The sequence below is a fragment of the Diospyros lotus genome, chromosome 11, assembly GCF_014633365.1.
Source record: "Diospyros lotus cultivar Yz01 chromosome 11, ASM1463336v1, whole genome shotgun sequence".
Taxonomy (NCBI): domain Eukaryota; kingdom Viridiplantae; phylum Streptophyta; class Magnoliopsida; order Ericales; family Ebenaceae; genus Diospyros; species Diospyros lotus.
In genome coordinates, this window is record NC_068348.1 from 24,800,200 (window position 1) to 24,820,207 (window position 20,008).

Genomic DNA, 20,008 nt, shown 5'->3' on the forward strand with positions numbered 1-20,008 from the left:
GGCCCGGCCCGGGATCGGGCTAGGGCCAGCAGTTTGCTGGCCCATTTAAGGCCGGACCGATTTGCGGGCCAAATGGTGGCGGGCTGGGCTGGCCTGCTTGGCCTGCCGGCCCGTTAATCACCGACAAAACCCCCCACCCTCAGCCTCACTTCTCGTCCTCGCCCTAACCCTCTGCCTCGCCCTCACCCTCACCCTCGTCTCGCCCTCTGTCATCCTCGCCTGCATCTCTCGCCCTCGCGCTCGCTCGCGCCCCTCGCTCGCCCTTGCCTTGGCCCGCGCCCCTCGCTCTCGCCCTCGCTCGCCCTCTGTCTCGCCCTGGCCCGCGCCTCTCGCTCTCGCTTTCCAGAAATTATGGTATCAAAAAAACAAAAAAAAAACAAAAAAATTAGGCAGGCCCGTGGCGGGCCAGGCTAGGGCCAACAATCTGCTGGCCCGTTTTTAAGCGGGCCGATTTGGCCCGGCCCACGAGCCACTTGGTGGCGGACCGGCCCGTTTGCCATCTCTAGTCGTAAGTTCTATCCTCGTCTTATGTAATGAGGCAAAGTCACAATTTATCTCTTCTGACGTAATCGAGAACACGAGCATTGAGAGCTGTGCAAGATAGTCACCTCAAGTATTAGTTTTTATTAATGAATCAATTTATTTTATATTTAATTTTTATAAATTATTTAAATGTTGTTCAACCCATATTTAATGTCCAATTTTATCTAATAATCGGGAAGCAAACCAATTAAACCAAAAATTTGGGGATTGGTAAATTTGAGAGTCCCGTTCACACCCAAACCTAGACACCGCCGCGTATTGATAATTGGATCCTCCACTCGCTAAATTCTCCAAATAACGTTTCAGTCACCGAATTTTGGTCTTTTCTCACTCTCCATAAAATTATTTTTCACTTCAACTCCCTTCATTCAAAAAATTCTTGTTTTAACCCCCGAAATTTCCGTCTTTTCACATCCGTAAAATTTCTTTACCTAGTCAGAAACTGAAGACCAGAAGCTTCTCTCGTTCGCTCTCTCTCTCTCTCTCTCTCTCTCTCTCTCTCTCTCAGTTTGGGTTTGTCTGAAAACTTCATAAATCCGAACATACCAAAGTTCAAGCTCGAAAGCCTAAGCAGCATTATCTTCTCGCACTAATTTTTTTTTTTTTTTCCCATTAAAGGAGGTGAACCAGCCGAATCAAGGGTACCCAAAAACTCCAGATCTGTCTTCTTTATTTGTGGGTGGAGAGCCGGCGGCCTCCCGGAGAGTGTGGCTATGGCTTTTGTTTGAAGAAGTTTGTGTTTTGGACTATTCAGCTACTCTTTTGAAATTTCAGGTTTGTAATCGGCCACATCTTCTCAGACCTAGTCTCTGCCTTGAATTGTTAATCCCACATTCGGATAAAGATAGATCGATAATACAAGATGGGTATGTAGTAGTTATTGAAAAAAAAAGAGGACTTGGCCCTGAAAGCTTTGTTACAGTTGTAAATTATATTCTTGTTTATATGTATATAAATGTGTATATACACCAACATATATTATATTTATATTTGATATTATCTGATTTGAATGTTTCTTGCACGCCCGTTGAGGCTGTTTCTTTTTTGACTATTTTCTTATCAATTAATAAAGATTGGAAAACGAGTAATGGTGATGTAGTCGTTGTATATATAAGGAAGAAGTCTTTGGTTGTTTGCTTATCTGCTGATTTCTTGTGTTCCTGCTGTATTAGCTGTTTGAGCAAACAATGGTTCTTCAAATTCTATGTTCGCGATTGTAGGTACTTTCCGTAAATTCTCAGCTTTTTGATGTGTTTTCATTGAGTGTTTGGATGAAAATTTTTTGAGTTTACAAAGATAGAATGTTAGGAGGGCAGAGAGAGAGAGAGAGAGAGTATAACAATTTTTTGGTCTCGCAGAAGATTAGACATTTTGCAAAATTGGGCTCTTTCTTCTCACAAGTTTATCTGAAAATCTGTTTGTTTTTATGTTTGACGTACAAAATCTAAATGGATGATGAGATGAATCTTTATAGAGAGAAAGATCGGGGAGAAGTTTCAATTAGTTTGAACTGTCCGAGAATTCTAGGATTGAACCTTTGCTCATACATGTTTGATTTTTGCTTTCCTTTTTGTAATTTCAGGAACTGCTGAGATATTGTTTTGGACTAAACATTTTCAATAGAATGGCTTCGAGATCGTTTAAAGCTTCAGAGTCACAGCAGGGTAGGGCAGTTCCCATGACAGTGACCTTTGCGAGAAGGACTTCATCTGGTCGATATGTCAGCTATTCTAGAGAATCCAATGATCTCGATAGCGAAATCGGCAGTGGCGAGTACGCGAACTACACCGTGCAAATACCCCTCACACCTGATAATCAGCCCATGGATCCATCGATCTCACAGAGGGTTGAGGAGCAGTATGTGTCGAATTCAATGTTTACAGGGGGGTTTAACAGTGTTACTCGTGCCCATTTGATGGATAAGGTAATTGAGTCTGAAACAAGCCATCCACAGATGGCAGGTGCAAAAGGGTCTCGCTGTGCGATCCCGGGATGTGATGGAAAGGTAATGAGTGATGAGAGGGGAGAAGACATCCTCCCCTGCGAATGTGATTTTAAGATATGCCGGGATTGTTATGTTGATGCCGTGAAAACTGGAGATGGCATTTGCCCAGGATGTAAAGAACCTTACAAGACCAGTGATTTGGATCAGAATGAAGATGACAACAGCCGGCCACTCCCTCTGCCACCTAATGCGGGGATGTCAAAGATGGAGAGGAGGTTGTCGTTGATGAAATCTACCAAATCAGTGCTGATGAGAAGTCAAACCGGAGATTTTGATCATAATCGATGGTTGTTCGAGACAAAGGGAACTTATGGATATGGAAATGCAATATGGCCAAAGGAGGGGGATTTTGAGAATGACAACGGCGATGGAGTTGGTGAGCCTTCTGAACTTCTTAACAAGCCCTGGCGGCCCCTAACCCGTAAGTTGAAGATACCTGCTGCAATTATAAGCCCATATCGGTATGATCACTTTCTCTGATCTGTAATTGTCAATTTATACTTGTTTGTATCCCCTGTTTTTATACTGTTGTGAATGTGGCAAGATGAAGCAGACATTAAGGATGCGTGTGATTTCCTGATAGGATTTTAAAGATGAGATATGCTGTTTTTCTTTTTCTCATTTTCTTTCTTACGGTTAAGTGGTTTGAGTCTTTAATTCCCCATGCTCCCTAATATATATATATATATATATTTAGCATTTATCCAAAGACAATGATTTGAGAGGATCAACTGTATCTATTCATGGAGTCTTGATTTCTTTTGGATGGAACAACCTTATTTGTCCAACGTCAGAATGTGTCGGCTTGTTTGCACACGTTCAACTTTTATTTTGCTGTTATAGTTAATCATGACTTGAATTTGCAATGCTATCCCACTCAAAAGGTAAGGCTGCGTTCTCTTTGTTTTTCAATTTTCAATTTTGAGTTTTGAATTCATTTTCAGTTTTCTGTCTTAGTAGTCTGTTTTTAGAAAATTGAAAACGCGCTCTCTTTATCATTTTAAAAAACTATTCCTCAAAATAGAAAATTAGAAAACGTGTTCTCTTTGAAATTTTGAAAATAATTTTTTAATTATATTTTATTCAATAAATTTGATTATTTAATAAATTAAAAATATTTAATGTTAATATATTATTAAAAAATATATATATACATTTTAAAGTTAATGAATTTTATAATATTTTTTTCCATTACAATAATAAAATATGAATAAATAAATAAATAAATGTGTTTTGAGTTTTGAGTTTGTTTTAAATGAAAACACTCCAAATAACTTTTTGTTGTTTTGAATTTTCCTTACAAATTAGTTTTTGTTTTTAAAAATGCATTTTTAAAAATTAATGCGTTTTCATTATTTTAGAAAATTAAAAACTAAAAATGACTTGAAAACAGTAAAGAGAACGCAGCCTCTTCACGTCAGCCTCTTCACGTACCACGTTGAATAAATTCTTCTTTGGTATGTGTTTTGTCCTTTAAATTTGACATCAGTCATTATGACGATTAAGGAGTTCGTGTCTGTCTCTCTGTAATTAGGAATGCATACTAAAATTTGGTGCTGAAAGACATTATTTCCATGTATCCATACAGGCTACTAATCTTTGTCCGCATAGTTGTTCTGGCATTATTTCTTGAATGGAGAATCCGCAACCCCAATCACGATGCACCATGGTTGTGGCTTATGTCTGTGATCTGTGAGGTTTGGTTTGCTTTCTCATGGTTACTCGATCAGCTTCCGAAGTTCTCCCCAGTAAATCGTGCTACTGATCTTAATGTTTTGAAAGAAAAGTTTGAAACAACCGGTCCCCACAACCCGACTGGGAAATCTGATCTGCCAGGTATAGACATCTTTGTTTCTACTGCAGACCCAGAGAAAGAGCCACCTCTGGTCACTTCCAACACCATCCTATCCATCCTAGCGGCTGATTATCCGGTTGAAAAGCTTGCTTGCTACGTTTCGGATGATGGTGGTGCCCTTTTAACCTTTGAGGCGATGGCAGAAGCTGCAAGCTTTGCCAATCTGTGGGTCCCATTTTGCAGAAAGCATGATATTGAGCCAAGGAACCCAGAATCTTATTTCAATTTGAAGAAAGATCCTTTCAAGAATAAGGTGCGTCCAGACTTTGTCAAGGATCGCAGACGAGTCAAACGTGAGTACGATGAGTTCAAGGTTCGTATCAATGGCCTTCCTGATTCAATCCGGCGTAGGTCTGATGCCTATAATGCTCGAGAGGAAATCAAGGCTATGAAGCTTCAGAGAGAGAGAGGCAGTGATGAACCACTGGAAAGTATAAAAATTGTTAAGGCTACGTGGATGGCAGATGGAACCCACTGGCCGGGCACTTGGGTTGTTTCCTCTGAGGAGCAGTCTAGGGGTGACCATGCTGGAATTATTCAGGTAATTTTCTTATCAACAATTATTTTTAATTACGAGCTTCCATCATTTTTTTTTTTTGGTTAACAATAGTTCTATAGGCATATACATAAAAATGATTTAGACTGCTTGAATTTCTTGTGCTGATGTAATTGGGTTGTGTATTTGCAATTTACAGGTGATGCTGAAACCTCCAAGCGATGATCCACTACATGGGACATCAGTTGATTCCAATCCCATTGATCTGACAGAAGTGGATATCCGGCTTCCTATGTTGGTTTATGTTTCTCGCGAAAAGCGGCCTGGATATGATCACAACAAAAAGGCCGGCGCTATGAATGCCTTGGTTCGAGCCTCGGCCATCATGTCCAATGGACCCTTTATTCTGAACCTTGACTGTGATCACTACATTTACAACTCCCAGGCATTAAGAGAAGGCATGTGCTTTATGATGGACCGTGGTGGTGATCGCATTTGCTATGTCCAGTTCCCTCAGAGGTTTGAAGGAATCGACCCATCTGATCGCTATGCCAATCACAACACCGTTTTCTTTGACATCAACATGCGTGCTCTTGATGGGCTTCAGGGTCCAGTTTACGTTGGAACCGGATGCCTCTTCCGCAGGATAGCTTTATATGGCTTTGACCCTCCGCGATCAAAAGAATACCACTCTGGCTGCTGCAGCTGTTGTTTTGCTCGTCGTAAGAAGTCTTCTACAATTACTACTTCCCACGAGGAGAACAGATCACTTCGCATGGGAGATTCTGATGATGAAATGGACATTTCTCTGTTTCCTAAGAAGTTTGGAAACTCATCCTTTCTTATTGATACAATTCCGGTGGCGGAGTTCCAAGGCCGACCACTTGCTGATCACCCTGCCGTGAAGAATGGACGACCTCCAGGTGCTCTTATGATTCCTCGGGAGCTTCTTGATGCATCTACAGTCTCCGAAGCAATCAGTGTCATCTCGTGTTGGTACGAAGATAAAACGGAATGGGGCATCCGAGTAGGGTGGATATATGGATCCGTGACTGAAGATGTGGTGACAGGGTATCGGATGCACAACCGGGGCTGGAAATCAGTTTATTGTGTCACCAAGAGGGACGCTTTTCGTGGGACTGCGCCCATTAATCTGACAGATAGACTTCACCAGGTCCTCCGGTGGGCCACTGGTTCGGTTGAGATATTCTTCTCCCGGAACAATGCTGTTCTGGCAAGTCCTAAAATGAAGTTTCTACAGAGGGTAGCTTACCTCAATGTTGGCATCTATCCGTTCACCTCCATTTTCCTTATTGTTTACTGCTTCCTCCCGGCACTTTCCCTGTTCTCCGGCCAATTCATCGTCCAGTCCCTCAACGTCGCCTTCCTCACCTACCTTCTGATCATCTCCTTGACCCTCTGCTTGCTGGCTGTGCTCGAGATCAAGTGGTCCGGCATTGAACTGGAGGAATGGTGGCGAAACGAGCAGTTCTGGTTAATCGGAGGCACAAGTGCGCATCTTGCTGCTGTGCTTCAGGGCCTTCTGAAGGTAGTCGCTGGCATTGAGATATCTTTCACATTAACGTCAAAGTCCGGCGGTGAGGATGCTGACGATGAGTTTGCGGACCTGTACATCCTCAAATGGACATCGCTGATGATACCCCCTATCACAATCATGATGACGAACCTGATCGCAATAGCAGTTGGCTTCAGCCGAACAATATACAGCGAGATACCTCAATGGAGCCGGCTGCTAGGTGGCGTGTTCTTCAGCTTCTGGGTCCTGGCTCATCTCTACCCATTCGCAAAAGGGCTCATGGGAAGACGGGGGAGGACACCAACAATCGTGTTTGTCTGGTCCGGGCTTCTGGCAATCACGATTTCGCTCCTCTGGGTCGCGATCAACCCCCCGTCAGGCAGTTCTGAGATCGGGGGATCCTTCCAGTTCCCATGAAATTTCCGACCTCAACAGCAGGTGTTCAACATCATTCATCTGCCCGTTCTTGCTAAATTCAAAGTTGCCGAGGGGTTATTGTTTCAGCAACCCAACTTGTGAGAAAAATGGGGAAGAGGCTTTGAGAAGAGTAGGGTGAGGGATTGATTCTGAATATGCTGTTCATATTCATTGATTTTTGCTTAAATTTGGGTTGTCTATAGACTCCGCAGTGGGAGAGGTTGTGTTGTAACACATTCTTTGTAATTAGTGAGACCTCTTAAGTAGAGTTCATCTCTTTCTTTACTTATGCTTTGCCTATAAATTAAATTCTAGAATTATTTTGAATCACCCCACAATTCACATACAAGTGATTTATTGATCAACCTAAATCCCCTTTTAGTTATGGTTAAGACATGTTTACTTATTGTTTTTTATTTAAAATTTTATCTTAAAACACAAAAATGTTAATTAGCAAAAGGGGACGAAAACCTTTTACTAAATTTTATTTAAAATGTTAATTAGTTAATTAATTATAATTAATTTGATCGTCATAAATTATTACAAGGGACGAAAGCCTCGCTTTTGAACCCTCGTGTAGGGTACCTACCTCTTAGCAACATTGAATAAATAATATTATAAAAAAATTTGAATTCAAATATAAAAAAAAAAAAAAGTCAAGATAGATGGCAATCAAACTCTCCTTGTATTTTCCTAAATATAGCCTATAAATGAACCCTAGCTAATTACTAATAAAACTTTGTATTAGTATTTGAATTAGATTATAATTCCAATTAAGTTGTGTTATGGTATTTTTTAAATCACTTTCTATGGAGCGGAAACAACCCAATGAATTGGTCCAATCTTTCAGAAGTCCAGTAAGTCTCAGGTTGAGGACATCTGAACGAGCTCACAGGTCATTTCGTCTAATTCAATTCGCAGAATGACTTAAGTTGCGAGATATGCCAATTAGGCTACTCAGCTCGTGCCACGAAAAGATGACGAGTTTATCGATAATGGTTAGAAAAAATGTCAACTTTCATGATTTATGGCAAATCAGATCCCTGCTAATGCGGAACCCATTCTCGATTTTGTGGAGCTAATAAGGATATTTTGTCTTCATAATATTAAAAGAAAGAGATAAGATATTGTTATTTTGTCAGAATAACCAGAGAACAATCGTGAATTAGGTATCATTCCGGTCGAATTACGTAAAAGTTTCCTGAGTGTAACTTGTTATTTGTTCTATTTGTTTTTTTTTTCCTTTACACTTGTATTTATTCACTTAGTATGGGCCAACAAATAATAGTCGATCAATTTTGAACGAAGACAAGTTGATATATTGTCACTCCCAAGATGATAGACTTTTTATGCCTCTATTAGCATAAATTGTTAATTATTTAGGTTACAAGTTACGTTCCTTTGGGTTCAAACTAAACCCGTAATTTACTTATATGTACATTGAAAGTAAATAAGGATCATTAAACATGAGTGAGGCAGTGTGGTTAATTAATTATTAATATTTTATGGTAAATTAATATATATAAAATTATAAATATGAATATCTACTATGTATTTTTACAAATTAAGGAGATCCTTCCTTCCACGCATGAGGCTGACGAATGAGAAGGTATGGGCGCAAGGGGCATGGGGCATGCATAACATAACTGGAAACGTGAAATAGGTGAGAAGTTGGTCGACGGACAGAGAGAAGAAGAAGAAGGAGGAGAAGAAGAAGAGATTGGTATGCTGGCGTTAGTCTCGGACACGGTTTTTCCGTTCGGCCCAAAGGCGGTCGTCCTTTTTCTCCGTACCATCAATCCCGTTCTTCCACATTTGCCCTTCCATCCTCTCCTATTTACCAATATACCATCAACACTTGGGTTACTTTCGAAAATAAAATTTGTAATTAGATAATAATTAAAATTATGGTAAAATTTACTTAAAATTATTCCCTTCGTGTTGGCATAATTGTGAATTCCTAACAATCCAAGGGCAACTTCGTCATCCAAAAACCAAACTTCCTTACCGGTCCCTCCTCTCTCTCTCTAAAAACTGTTGTCAGCTATATATAAAGCCTGTAAATGGAAGAAAGAGAAACAGAGGAGAGAGGGAGGGAGAGAGAGAGAGCCAATGAAGAAGGAAGAAGAAACAACAGAAAACCACCACTAAGTTAAATCGACAATGGATCTTTTACCATCGTTGTTTTCCTCTCTTCTCTTATTCTTCTCCTTCTCTCTCTTCTCCTTCCTCATCAGCTCTGCAGCAGCTTTCAACTTCTCAACTATCACCTTCGACCAGGGCTACACCCCTCTTTTCAGCGACTTCAACATCCTCCGCTCCCACGACGACAAATCCGTCTCTCTCATCCTTAATCGCCTCTCAGGTCACTAATTATTAATTATTCAGATCAATTCGATTCACCTATCTATGTTATGTGATTCAAATTTAATTTTCCGTTCGACGTTCGTTAATTTTCTCGATCAGGCTCCGGCTTCATCTCCTCCTATTACTACAACTACGGTCTCTTCAGCGCCAATATCAAGTTGCCGGCGAACTATTCCGCCGGCATCGTCGTTGCATTTTACGTAAGTTATACATATATATATATCTATATAGACACAGATACATACATATTTATACATTTATATATATATATATATATAGATCAATGTCTTAACTCTAATTTCTTGCTGGCTCTAGCAATGTTAATTGTGTTACAGATCTGGATCTTGATACTCCTAGGCAAGGTCTGGTTGAGTTTTTGTAATTGTTCTCCTTTCTCAAAGGTTTTAATCAACAAAAAGAAAAAGAAAATAATATCAATGAAGCTGAATTTTCTTCAAAATCTTCGAATGAATATCGAGGTTAACTAACGGCCATGGTTTGGACGCAGACATCAAACGGTGACGTGTTTGAGAAGAATCATGACGAATTGGACTTCGAGTTCTTAGGAAACATCCACAACAGGCCATGGAGGTTCCAGACGAACTTGTATGGGAATGGAAGCACGGATCGTGGGAGGGAGGAGAGATACATTTTGTGGTTTGATCCGACCAAGGAATTCCATCGCTACACCATTCTTTGGACCTCCAAAAGCATCATGTAAGCATATGATCTCATCTTTATTTTTCTCTTTCACCTTCCTTTTCCGGGAAAGTTGAGTTCCCTTGAATCTTAACTCTACACGTTCCTTGTTTAACCGCTTTGTTGTTATACATATATAGTTTTTGACTACAACCTCACAAGAGATATGCCTGTCGTTATGCATGCATGTTAAGTAAGTTGAAACCTTATTCTTACATAGTTTTAAGAGAGAAAACTCAACAGGAATGGTTTTCTATTTTTTGGTTACTATGGGATTGCCTTAATCTTTTTGATCAATTAATTTTCATTGATCTAAGCAAACCAACTTGTCAACATATTAAGATCCACCCAAGGGACACAAATTGATAATTCTATGATCAGAACATAGATCAACCATGTTTTCTTGCCACTCTCCTATCATAATAGTCTTTCAACAACAAATTTAAAACCTTAAACATAAATGATGATACTTCTATTTGAAATAAAAATGATAATCACATAATCAATTAAATTTTCTCTATGAAAAATTCATTAAAAAATATTCGTTTATGTAATATTGCAAATTTATTTTTGTATGATCTAATCTTTTTCTCTTTTAAGTTTTGTGTTATGCTTTTCCCGGGAAGTTTTGAGTTCCGACAATTAACCCTAGCGTGCCATGTTTAGGTACTTTGTTAGCCAAACTTTCTGGCCAAACCAAATCCAAATGAGAGAGACGACTTCGGTCTTCTTACTAATCTTAGTTCGGTCTGTCCATTGCTTTTAATTTCAACCACAAGCTTCTATCTGGCCGAATTTATTTAGTTATATTTTTTATTGTTTTTATTCTTTCTACAGTAATATTATATAAATAAAATTTTCAAATAAAAAAATAGTATTACAATTATACTAATTTTTTGAGATGTAAAAAATCAAGCATATATAATAATACATATTTTCAAAAATGTTATTATTGCATTTTATAATGTCTCTATGTTTAGTTTTTGTAAAAAGAAAAATCATTTTCAATTTTGAGAAAAGAATTTCATGTAAACTCCTCTCCTTTTCTTCTGTTTCTTGTGTTATCCTTTTTAGGAAATAATCATATATATATATATATATATCCATCATTCAATTTACAAATACCACATTTTTATAATGAAATAATATTTTATAGGATTTTTTATAAAATAACATCTCAGAAAAATAATTAAAAGCTAGTTTTTTTTTTTTGGGTCCTGATGATAATTATGAGTTAGTTGCATTGATATAACTATGAGCTAGTTTAATGAGTGATTTTAACAAGTTAATTACATAATTTTTGTCAAAATTTTATTTATATATTATTATGCTACATAACTATAAAAAGATCTTTAATGATATTATTAAAAATTTATAATTTTTAATTTAAAATATTTCATTTTAATTTTATCTGTTAAAATGACAACTGTTTTTGTTGAGCCCTATTTGTTTGGTGCCTTTTGTTTGGCAAGTTGGTTCCTACTCACATGCTCCTTTGTAAAGTTTTTTCGGCACGAGTCTTCTGCTTGGTGCATGCCTTTTAATGGGGCTATTTGTTCTGTATTAGTTAATTTCGGCTTTCCATTAGCCAAAGAAAAAAAATGATAATTATCATTTCAAATTCTCTTATTTTTTTGTCTAAATGTATGATGAATTTAAATTTGAATAAATGTATACAAAAAATTTAAATAATAGTGTCAAATAGTTTAAAGTTTTTTTTTTTTTTTTTTGGCTTGAATACCTATTACTTTTTTGTTTCATGTTTTGTTAAAGGACACCATATGCTTCGTTTTCAAATGATTTTCTTTCTTGATTCAACAAAACTCCAAATTTCTCGTCGACCAATTAATGTGTCGTATTGAGTGAATATGCTCCTTGACGACCCATAAAAGTTTTGGTGTTTTTAATGTAATTTACAATAATAACTTTCTAACAAAAATAATGCAAACCGGCCAATAATTGAAAGGACTTGCACTGTTTGAACCATGTAGAAAAATGCCTAAAATTATTAAAATACAAGCTACATGCCTGATTCTGATAGACGTTGGCCCACCTTAAGAAAAACTGAACTCCTAGCCTCTTGAGTCTGAGCAAGAAGTGGCAGAGCTTGCATGAAGATGGAACGGTAAAACCCCAAGCATTGCTTTTACCCCCTTGTAAGGTAGCTGTAGATTGCCACACCATTGAAAATGATTGTTGCCTTGACATTATCTAATTTAGGGCAATATTCTCACTTGTGAGCATTTTTAGGGATGTAAATTGATTCTTTAATGATCTTAATTAATCTTATTTAAATTGAAAATAAATAAAGAAATAAGACACATTTAATTGGTCTAATGGGGCTCCCTTGTTGCTTTGTTGTGGTCCAAAGTAGAGATTAATTAGTTATAGCAGTGATTAGCCAATGCATGCATATTAATTATAACACCATTCTGTGAGGATGATCACTTGTTGAGGTCCAGGGTATGGCTCCACTTTTTAAATTGACAGTGAAATAAGGTGAATATGATTACATTTTCAATTTATCTAATACATGAAAATAGACAAAGTTAAATTTGAATCTTCTAACATATCTAACTTGAATTGACTTTGATTAAGGATTGCCAATACTCTATTTTGTAAAAATCATTACATATGAAAATTATGCCTGTACAGAAACTACGGGCGTAATCGTGATTTTTGTTTCTATTTCTGTGCATTTTTTAGATTCTACGTGGATGAAGTCCCGATTAGGGAGGTGGTGCGGAGCGAAGCCATGGGCGGCGACTACCCATCAAAGCCAATGTCACTCTACGCCACCATATGGGACGCCTCCAACTGGGCCACCAACGGCGGCAAGTATAAAGTCCAGTACAAATATGAGCCCTTCGTCTCCGACTTCTCCGACCTCGTCCTCCAGGGCTGCCCCGTCGACCCCATTCAGCAAGTCCCGGCCAGCCTCTGCGACGACCCCACCGCCGACCTCGAGTCCGCGGACTTCGCCACCATCTCGCCCGAGCGCCGCAAGGCCATGACCTGGTTCCGCGAGAGGTACATGTACTACTCCTACTGTTATGACACCGTCAGGTACCCGGTGCCGCCGCCGGAGTGCGTGATCGTTCCATCGGAGCAGCACCTCTTCTTGGAGACTGGGAAGCTGAAGCAAGCCCTGAAAATGAAGTTCGGTCGCCACCCTAACCGCCGGCGCGGCTCACGGCCGCGGCGGAGCAAGGCGAAGCTAGCTTCGGTTGCCACCAGGGCCGCAAGTACGATGTGATAATTAGTGCTCATGTGGACGGCGTGAAACTTGATTTGAGGCATTAGTGGTGGTGGTGGTGGTGGTTCTTAGATTGATAGTAGTTGTCATTTTGTGCAGTGCATTTTATTGTTCTGATTACTTTTCTTCAGTTTCTTGGGATGTGACAAAAGCACAAAATCTTGGATTGCTGACTTTAGTTGGAAGTACAAAATGATATTTTGATAGAATTAATGTTGTATAGAAATCATTCAGTCTATCAATTTTTTATTAACTCATTGGCCTACAAAATATGAATTTGATTGTCTCAACGTTTACTGAACTCATTCTTGTTAACTGTTATACAAAGTGAATAAATTTACGTTGAATTATTGTTGAACGTCATCAGAATATAATAATTCTGTGTCCAAATAATATTTTAATTTTATCTTTTGATTAGCACTTGGCATTCGATTAAGTAAAATAAAAAATTAGCCTTAAAAACTAAATGAGACACTTTATTTATTTATTGCTTGCACGCTTTTTATTTGAGATAGGGCCAAATGCTCACAACAAAAATCCTATTAAGGGAAAATACTGCCCTACAAGCCAACCTAACGGACCAAGAGAAACAGCAACAAACTTTAGGCAAAAAGTAAACTGCCTTATAAGGAAGGAGTCCTAGCACTTAAGATAATATTAACAAGTCAAAAGCAGATCTACTAGGAAGGCACACAATGCAGCCAGTCCAACGTATAAAAGAGGTGTTAATTTAGTTAGCCTACAAATCCCGATGAAGTGCAAGAAGATGGTAACCGGGATAGACTCCAATGAGATCCCTCTTAGAATGTTGTGTCGACGACTGTAGCAAGAAGGACCAAGAAACCAACAAAAGAATTAGGCGGAAGCATAACATAATAAGAACAACATCATCAACCTGGCGCATTAATTGTGCATGTGCAAGCTCAAGCCGAAACACAAAGGGTGACCCAAATTCGTCCTCAGCCCACGCTCTTGTGACAAGTGTGACAAAGAGTGTCAAAACCCTAAGTCCTTTTGCCTGGGTCCGTATATAGCCACTTCGCAGGGGAGCCCCATAAGGAAACTTCCAACATAAGCTCAAATTCAGTAATGAGCTAAGCCTAATATGTGTCGAATAGGAGAAAAAAAAAAAAAAGAAAAAGTAAGGGCATTACAATGATAAGCTCACTCTCACGAGAGCAGAAGCTATTAGCGTTGGTAGGGCATAAATCAACAAGGAGCAAAGAGGGCGTGGGTAATAGGCTTGGTAGGAGAATGACGAAAGGAAGACGGCAAGGCGGGCGGCAAGAAATACAATCAAGGCAAAGAGAAAGGGATGGCCAAGAGTGAGAAGAATTAGATGGGGAGATTAAATTATCTTATTTTATTTATAATTATCTTAAAAAAAATACGTTTTGTAACATTCGTGTGCATAATATGATTCAACCCAAACCAATTAATTTTGTTCTCGTTGATTCAAAAAAACAAAAAAATCTAAGTTCAAAATTTTTGGTTTACAATTTTGACTTCAATTTGTCAAAAAACTCATAACTAACCCTTATATATATATATATAATATTTATTTTACATTATATTATTACCTAAAAAACTTGTATATATAATATTTAACTAACACTTCATATCTAGTAGGGAAAAAAAAAAATATATGATAAAACTTTCAGCCCATTTTTTAGTTTAAAAACTTGTATAGAAAAAATAATAAATTATACGAGTAATTATTTTTTTATTTGAGTTCAAAATTTTATTTCTTTATTAACTAATATATTGCAAAAATTGCAGTTTGAACTAAACCAAACAGTAATTTCATACTTTAATTTGATTTAATATCATTATTAAATACGGTTTAATTTGAATTGAAATATATTCAAACCATACTTTATAATTTGATTTTTATATTCTTCCAAATTGGACAGCTCACCCCTTGTTACATCTTGCAGTATTACATTTGTGAATAGGCAACCCTACAAGGACAAGGACACTATTAGAGATAGACTTAAGAAAATACTTGCCGCAGCCATAGAGCCACTGACTGATCATTGTTGATGACCATCATTACAAGAAGCCTCAAATCTCAAATTATAAACATTCTTTATGTTTCACTTAACAGAAGCTATATAGAGGGTAAGAGCATTTCTCACAAAAAAATATAACAGGAAAGTGGCCTGCAATGAAGCTCACTTTCTAATTCATTATCAACATACCAAACCTTTATTCCACTGTCTAAAATTGGCTACATGAATTCCGCATTTTACATTCATCAAAAGATTAAAATCCAAATCTATCAATCCTATCGAGGAGGATTTGGACAAGCTCGAAGGCTTGGAAAAGCAAGAAAGAAACAACCCTTTAACATCCATCTTCATGATTCTTGTCCAATTCTTTCAAATTCATGATTTGTCAGTGTCGGCGCTAAGGAGATAGGCAGCAAAGTGACAAGTAAAGGTGGGGGACACTCAACATAGTAACCAACAAACTCAAACTAGGTGGAGCAATGTACTTAATGCGGAAGCATATTGCTAGAATAAGTACAAACACCGGATCCAAAAATCCAGAAGTACAGCTTTCTAGAGTTTGCCTAATTCTCTGCCCATATCGTCAACCACAGATTGTACGAAACCAAAATACCGGTAAACTATTTTAACAGGACATAAGGGTCTGACAAAGATTTCGGATTCTACATACTATCTTGGATCTTCTACCTTAAAACATTGGTCGAACCAAGGATGATGGGTTATATTTGATATATTTCCAGACTTGAAAAGAGGTAATATTAAACGAACCCGGAGCTACATTTACTGTGCAAAGCTAAGGGCATGCTGTGACTAATTGGTTAGAGTAATACCCTAGAGATCATTCTGGTGGCAGTAGGAACTTCACTGACCACCCTCCGCAAGATCTTTCTGCCCAGTTTGTTGTGTGCCATTGCCAACATGTTGGTTGTTTCTTCCAGACCTTGCATCTTCTTGCCCGGGAATCTCCCCAAGTCTCTCCTGCATAAGAAATCACATATCATTTTAACTGAGAACCATACCAGAAAAGCTTAGCACACTGAAAAGCATTTCAGGACCCACTCTTTGTAGATGCGGTAAAACAATGTGCTTGGTTGACTTAAAGAGACATATTGACTACTATTTTTTTTTTTTTGCTAGGTAATACTGACTACTATTTGGTAGGGTAAAAAACACTACTTGTTCCCTGAAGGGTAACCCATCATTCTTGGTAAAAAAAAAAAAAACTATATATGGGAAGAAATCATTTTGTTTCCCCTGGTATCACCTCCACATAGTCCCACTAGAATAAAAAATTGAACCATTGCTTCCACAGCAGATATCCACAAAATGCCTTTCTTGTTACACTTTTTGCAACACTATTAACCTAACAGACTCTCAGCCTCTGTGCTGAAGTGAGAAGCAGAGATTGTTATTTGGCATCAAAGTGTTCTTTCAGGAGGCCCAATCAAAATAGCAACACTTACAGGTTCAAGGAAAATAGAGGGAATGATTCTAACAAATCTACACATGATAATAACATGAAAACATTAGTTTGGCTTTAGTGGTATTTCTGAACATTAGTTTATCTGTTATGTAGATGCACTACAAGTGGAGTAAATAACCAATCCTCAAGGGTCTGAGAAGGATCGTGCAAAAAATAAAATCACCTTCAGAGACGCATTCTGCTCAAGAATCTGTTCATACTCACTCCGGATGCGACTCAATTCTGATCTAAGAGTGGCATTTTCTTCTTTCAAAGCTTCAGCGCGCTGGGCCAGCTCATCACATTCCACCTGGCTCATAACATGATGCATGAATGTAATAGAACCATGGAATTGCATGATGAAAGTAGCAAACAGCCAAAAGTTAGTAGGATTCATCAGTACCTGCTTTCGCAACCTGGATCGCCGAGCAGATTCCCTGTTGGACTGCTTCCTTCTCTGTCTTTTAAGCTCTCTTTCATCCTGAACTCAAGAACAACAGTTGTACATCCAAGAAGGCTATTATAAAAACAGGGAAATCAGAAGTTCATCTGTTGGGAGAAACAATCATGTTAATGCATCAATTCATCCAGTATCTGGCAAAAAATAATCTCCCACAAAAATATTCAAAACCAGAGAGAGAGATAGAGTGCAGTTTACTCAGGATGAAAAGAAACCAGCACATAATCATTATCATCAAACATTATGCTTCTCAGAAAGAAATGTCTGGATTAGCAGGTCTCACTAGTCATTGTTATATTTCTCCAAGGACTATCATTTTGGGGCATGTAGATCATAACTGAGAATTACAGCAAAAAACAAAAATACAATTTTAAAAGAAGATAGCAAGCCCTTGCGAGGAGAAAATATGTTACATTTGATAACTTTGAATGAGTGGCCAAAACCTTTAGTTGCATATAATTATTCCGAGGGTCACACTAATACTTTAGAAGAAGATAGCAAGTAGGCAAGAAAGATAACCAACAAACTAATGCCATCATATCAAAGGAGTTTTTTTTTTTTTTTTTTTCAAAAGAAGGTTTAATTTTGTTAAATTAAATTAAAAAGAGAAGAGAGAAGACCATTACAATAGAGTTAAACTAATGCCATAATATTAATAGAGTTAAACTAGTCAATTTTCTTTTACCCTTATTTTTTTCTGGAAAGTAATAATATATAAAAAAGCGACCTCGCATAGTGGCATAAAGGTTTGGCAGAAGAAGAAGAAAGAGAGAAAAGGGAAAGCCTATATTGACAGGGAAGAATAGTGTATCCAAATTCTACAATTATGCCAAGAAAAAGTTTACCCTTCCTTAAACAAGAAAATATCAAGCCTTAATCCCACTAGGTGGGGTCAGTAGTGTCGATTACATGAATTCTAGCTCACCTATTATTTTCAGACCTCCATTACATGCCTCTATCTAAGAAACAAGTAAAACATTCTATACCTTCAAAAGTTCTACTAAACCCGATAATTACTCCCTCATGAACAATAAGAAGTGATCCCTCATAGCCTCTGCATACCCTGGCAAACCCAAGCGCCAGGAACACAAGAAAATAGTCTATCCAACATCACTAACTAAACATCACAGATAGAAAAAAACAAAACCTGACACAACACTAGCAACGAAGGTAATTCAGTATTCTACTAACAAATGAAGCATCAATTCAATATTATACCACCACCTCAAATTATGAGGCCTAACAACAGATCACAGTGAATCAATCCAAACAAAGCACTGTGAGAAGCCATCGGTTTCTGCTAAGCCCTCCAAGGGATTCCCCAATCACAGTGGGTCTCATAAAAGAAGCAAATAATAAAAGAACTTCCTCCTAAATGGATCAAAGCCTCTTGTCCTCCTACTGTCTAACCAGGACCGGTCATGTGGCAAGTCAAGAAAAGTAGTTAATATGTCAATCTTGAAGACTATGCTTAGTCTAAGAAGTTCAGAAAAGGTCAATAACTCAATCTTGAACTACCCTTAAATTACAAACTGCAAAAATGCTATTAGGAGAACTAGAGTCATCTCCTGATCTCTACTAACTAAAAGGGGTTAGGTAACGTAGATGCCTATGACCACAAACTTCCAATGGAAGTCTTACCTGAGAAACAACACCTACTTACAAGAATAAATAAAATCATAAAGAAATTTCCCCATACATGAAAAAACACTGCACACATCACAACACTGAGTGAGGACTTACATAACCAATAGACCACCATCCTTGTGCATAACCATTTTTCCGACATTACCCCTCCTTGACAACAGCTCTCATAACCAACCACCAAAGCAACTTACCTAAATAAGTCTTATTGAAAGGACCAAATACCATAGCTAGACCCTTCCAGACAAAAACAAACTCGGTCCATTTACATGGTGATATTTAGGCCTTGTTTAGTTGTGGAAAACATAGTAATTAAAGGTGTGCCTAGGCTCAAGGCTCGGCCAAGGGCCCTTGCTCTATGAGGCACGTGCCTAGGCACGAAGGTGTGTCTCTTCCTGAGGTTCAAAGCACATGCCTTTTGCACCTATAAAATTTTATTTTTGTTTTTTGATGGACTTGTTAAAATCTAATTAGTAATAACCAGAAAAAATTAAAAAAAAATTGAGAAAACAATAAAACACCCCATTATTTAGTTAAATAGCGTTGGTTATTTGTTGTTTATGATTTTAAATGACCGACTCACATCCAAAAGGCTCATGCCTACCCCTCGCTCCTCATGCCTAGGCTCCAAGCACTCTTGCGTCAATGTACCTTGAGCCTTTGACAACTATGGTGGAAAATGTTTTATAGTTTCCTATATCCCATTTTCCACAAAATCTCCATTTTTCATTTTTTTTAAAAAATAGAAAATGTGTTCAAATGTCAAATACAAGAAAAAAAAAATCCAATTTAGACAACTGAAACATATGTTCAAATTGCTTGTTTTTCAACCTATAAGACTTGTAGAAAACTAAAGCATATATCAATTACTAAGGTGGTGTTCTCTTCGTGTTTCAGTTTTGAGTTTTAAATTTTAAATTCATTTTTAGTTTTATATTTTGAGCGTCTGTTTTGAGATTTTTAAAAATGCGTTCTTTTTGTCATTCTGAAAAACTGTTTCTTAAAATAGAAAACTAGAAAGCGCGTTTACTTTGGAATTTTGAAATTTTGTGTTTCTTTTTTTCCTTTTCTCTTTTCTTCTTCATTTCTCCGGTGCCTTGCATCTTCTCTATCGCCAGCGACCACCATCAGCCAGAGATTTACGCAATCGGAGCCTACCATTAGAAACTCCAAGCCAAGGGGGTTAACATACACAAAAATGGGTCAGGTTTAACAATTGGATTTTCATAAATCTAATTTTTAATTTTCGGCCAAC

General features: G+C 37.8%; 3 protein-coding genes across 6 annotated transcripts in view; 2 read left to right on the forward strand and 1 right to left on the reverse strand.

The window, feature by feature from the left end:
- Window positions 1-994: 994 nt before the first annotated feature.
- Window positions 995-7,183, forward strand: LOC127813234 (cellulose synthase-like protein D3). Of its 3 annotated transcripts, none has more exons than XM_052354102.1 (4): window positions 995-1,317; window positions 2,126-3,009; window positions 4,137-4,944; window positions 5,099-7,183. In XM_052354102.1, exons 2-4 carry the CDS (start codon window positions 2,168-2,170, stop codon window positions 6,851-6,853), a joined length of 3,405 nt encoding a protein of 1,134 aa, XP_052210062.1. In that variant the 5' UTR covers window positions 995-1,317; window positions 2,126-2,167; the 3' UTR covers window positions 6,854-7,183. The 3 variants fall into 3 exon arrangements, with proteins under 3 accessions (XP_052210062.1, XP_052210061.1, XP_052210059.1); XM_052354101.1 differs by lacking the exon at window positions 995-1,317 and adding an exon at window positions 1,613-1,763; XM_052354099.1 differs by lacking the exon at window positions 995-1,317 and adding an exon at window positions 1,698-1,759.
- A 1,770-nt stretch (window positions 7,184-8,953) lies between these two features.
- Window positions 8,954-13,405, forward strand: LOC127813431 (probable xyloglucan endotransglucosylase/hydrolase protein 30). Its single transcript, XM_052354392.1, has 4 exons — window positions 8,954-9,218; window positions 9,320-9,420; window positions 9,729-9,937; window positions 12,626-13,405. Exons 1-4 carry the CDS (start codon window positions 9,017-9,019, stop codon window positions 13,173-13,175), a joined length of 1,062 nt encoding a protein of 353 aa, XP_052210352.1. The 5' UTR covers window positions 8,954-9,016; the 3' UTR covers window positions 13,176-13,405.
- A 1,917-nt stretch (window positions 13,406-15,322) lies between these two features.
- The window catches only part of LOC127812674 (bZIP transcription factor 16-like), a 32,631-nt gene continuing 27,945 nt past the window's right edge, over window positions 15,323-20,008 (reverse strand). For both annotated transcript variants that reach the window (XM_052353174.1, XM_052353175.1), the window contains exons 11-13: window positions 17,053-17,130; window positions 16,834-16,959; window positions 15,323-16,165 (exon numbers count right to left, since the gene is read on the reverse strand). In XM_052353174.1, coding sequence (XP_052209134.1) covers window positions 16,049-16,165; window positions 16,834-16,959; window positions 17,053-17,130 — 321 coding nt within the window. In that variant the 3' untranslated portion in view covers window positions 15,323-16,048. The remainder of the gene's footprint in view (window positions 16,166-16,833; window positions 16,960-17,052; window positions 17,131-20,008) is intronic.

Coding starts and splice junctions, on each gene's coding strand:
- LOC127813234 (XM_052354099.1), top strand. Junction 3,010..4,136: donor GCAATTATAAGCCCATATCG/GTATGATCACTT, acceptor GTATCCATACAG/GCTACTAATCTTTGTCCGCA. Junction 4,945..5,098: donor ACCATGCTGGAATTATTCAG/GTAATTTTCTTA, acceptor TGCAATTTACAG/GTGATGCTGAAACCTCCAAG.
- LOC127813431 (XM_052354392.1), top strand. CDS start 9,017: ATGGATCTTTTACCATCGTTGTTTTCCTCTCTTCTCTTATTCTTCTCC. Junction 9,219..9,319: donor CATCCTTAATCGCCTCTCAG/GTCACTAATTAT, acceptor TTTCTCGATCAG/GCTCCGGCTTCATCTCCTCC. Junction 9,421..9,728: donor GCATCGTCGTTGCATTTTAC/GTAAGTTATACA, acceptor GTTTGGACGCAG/ACATCAAACGGTGACGTGTT.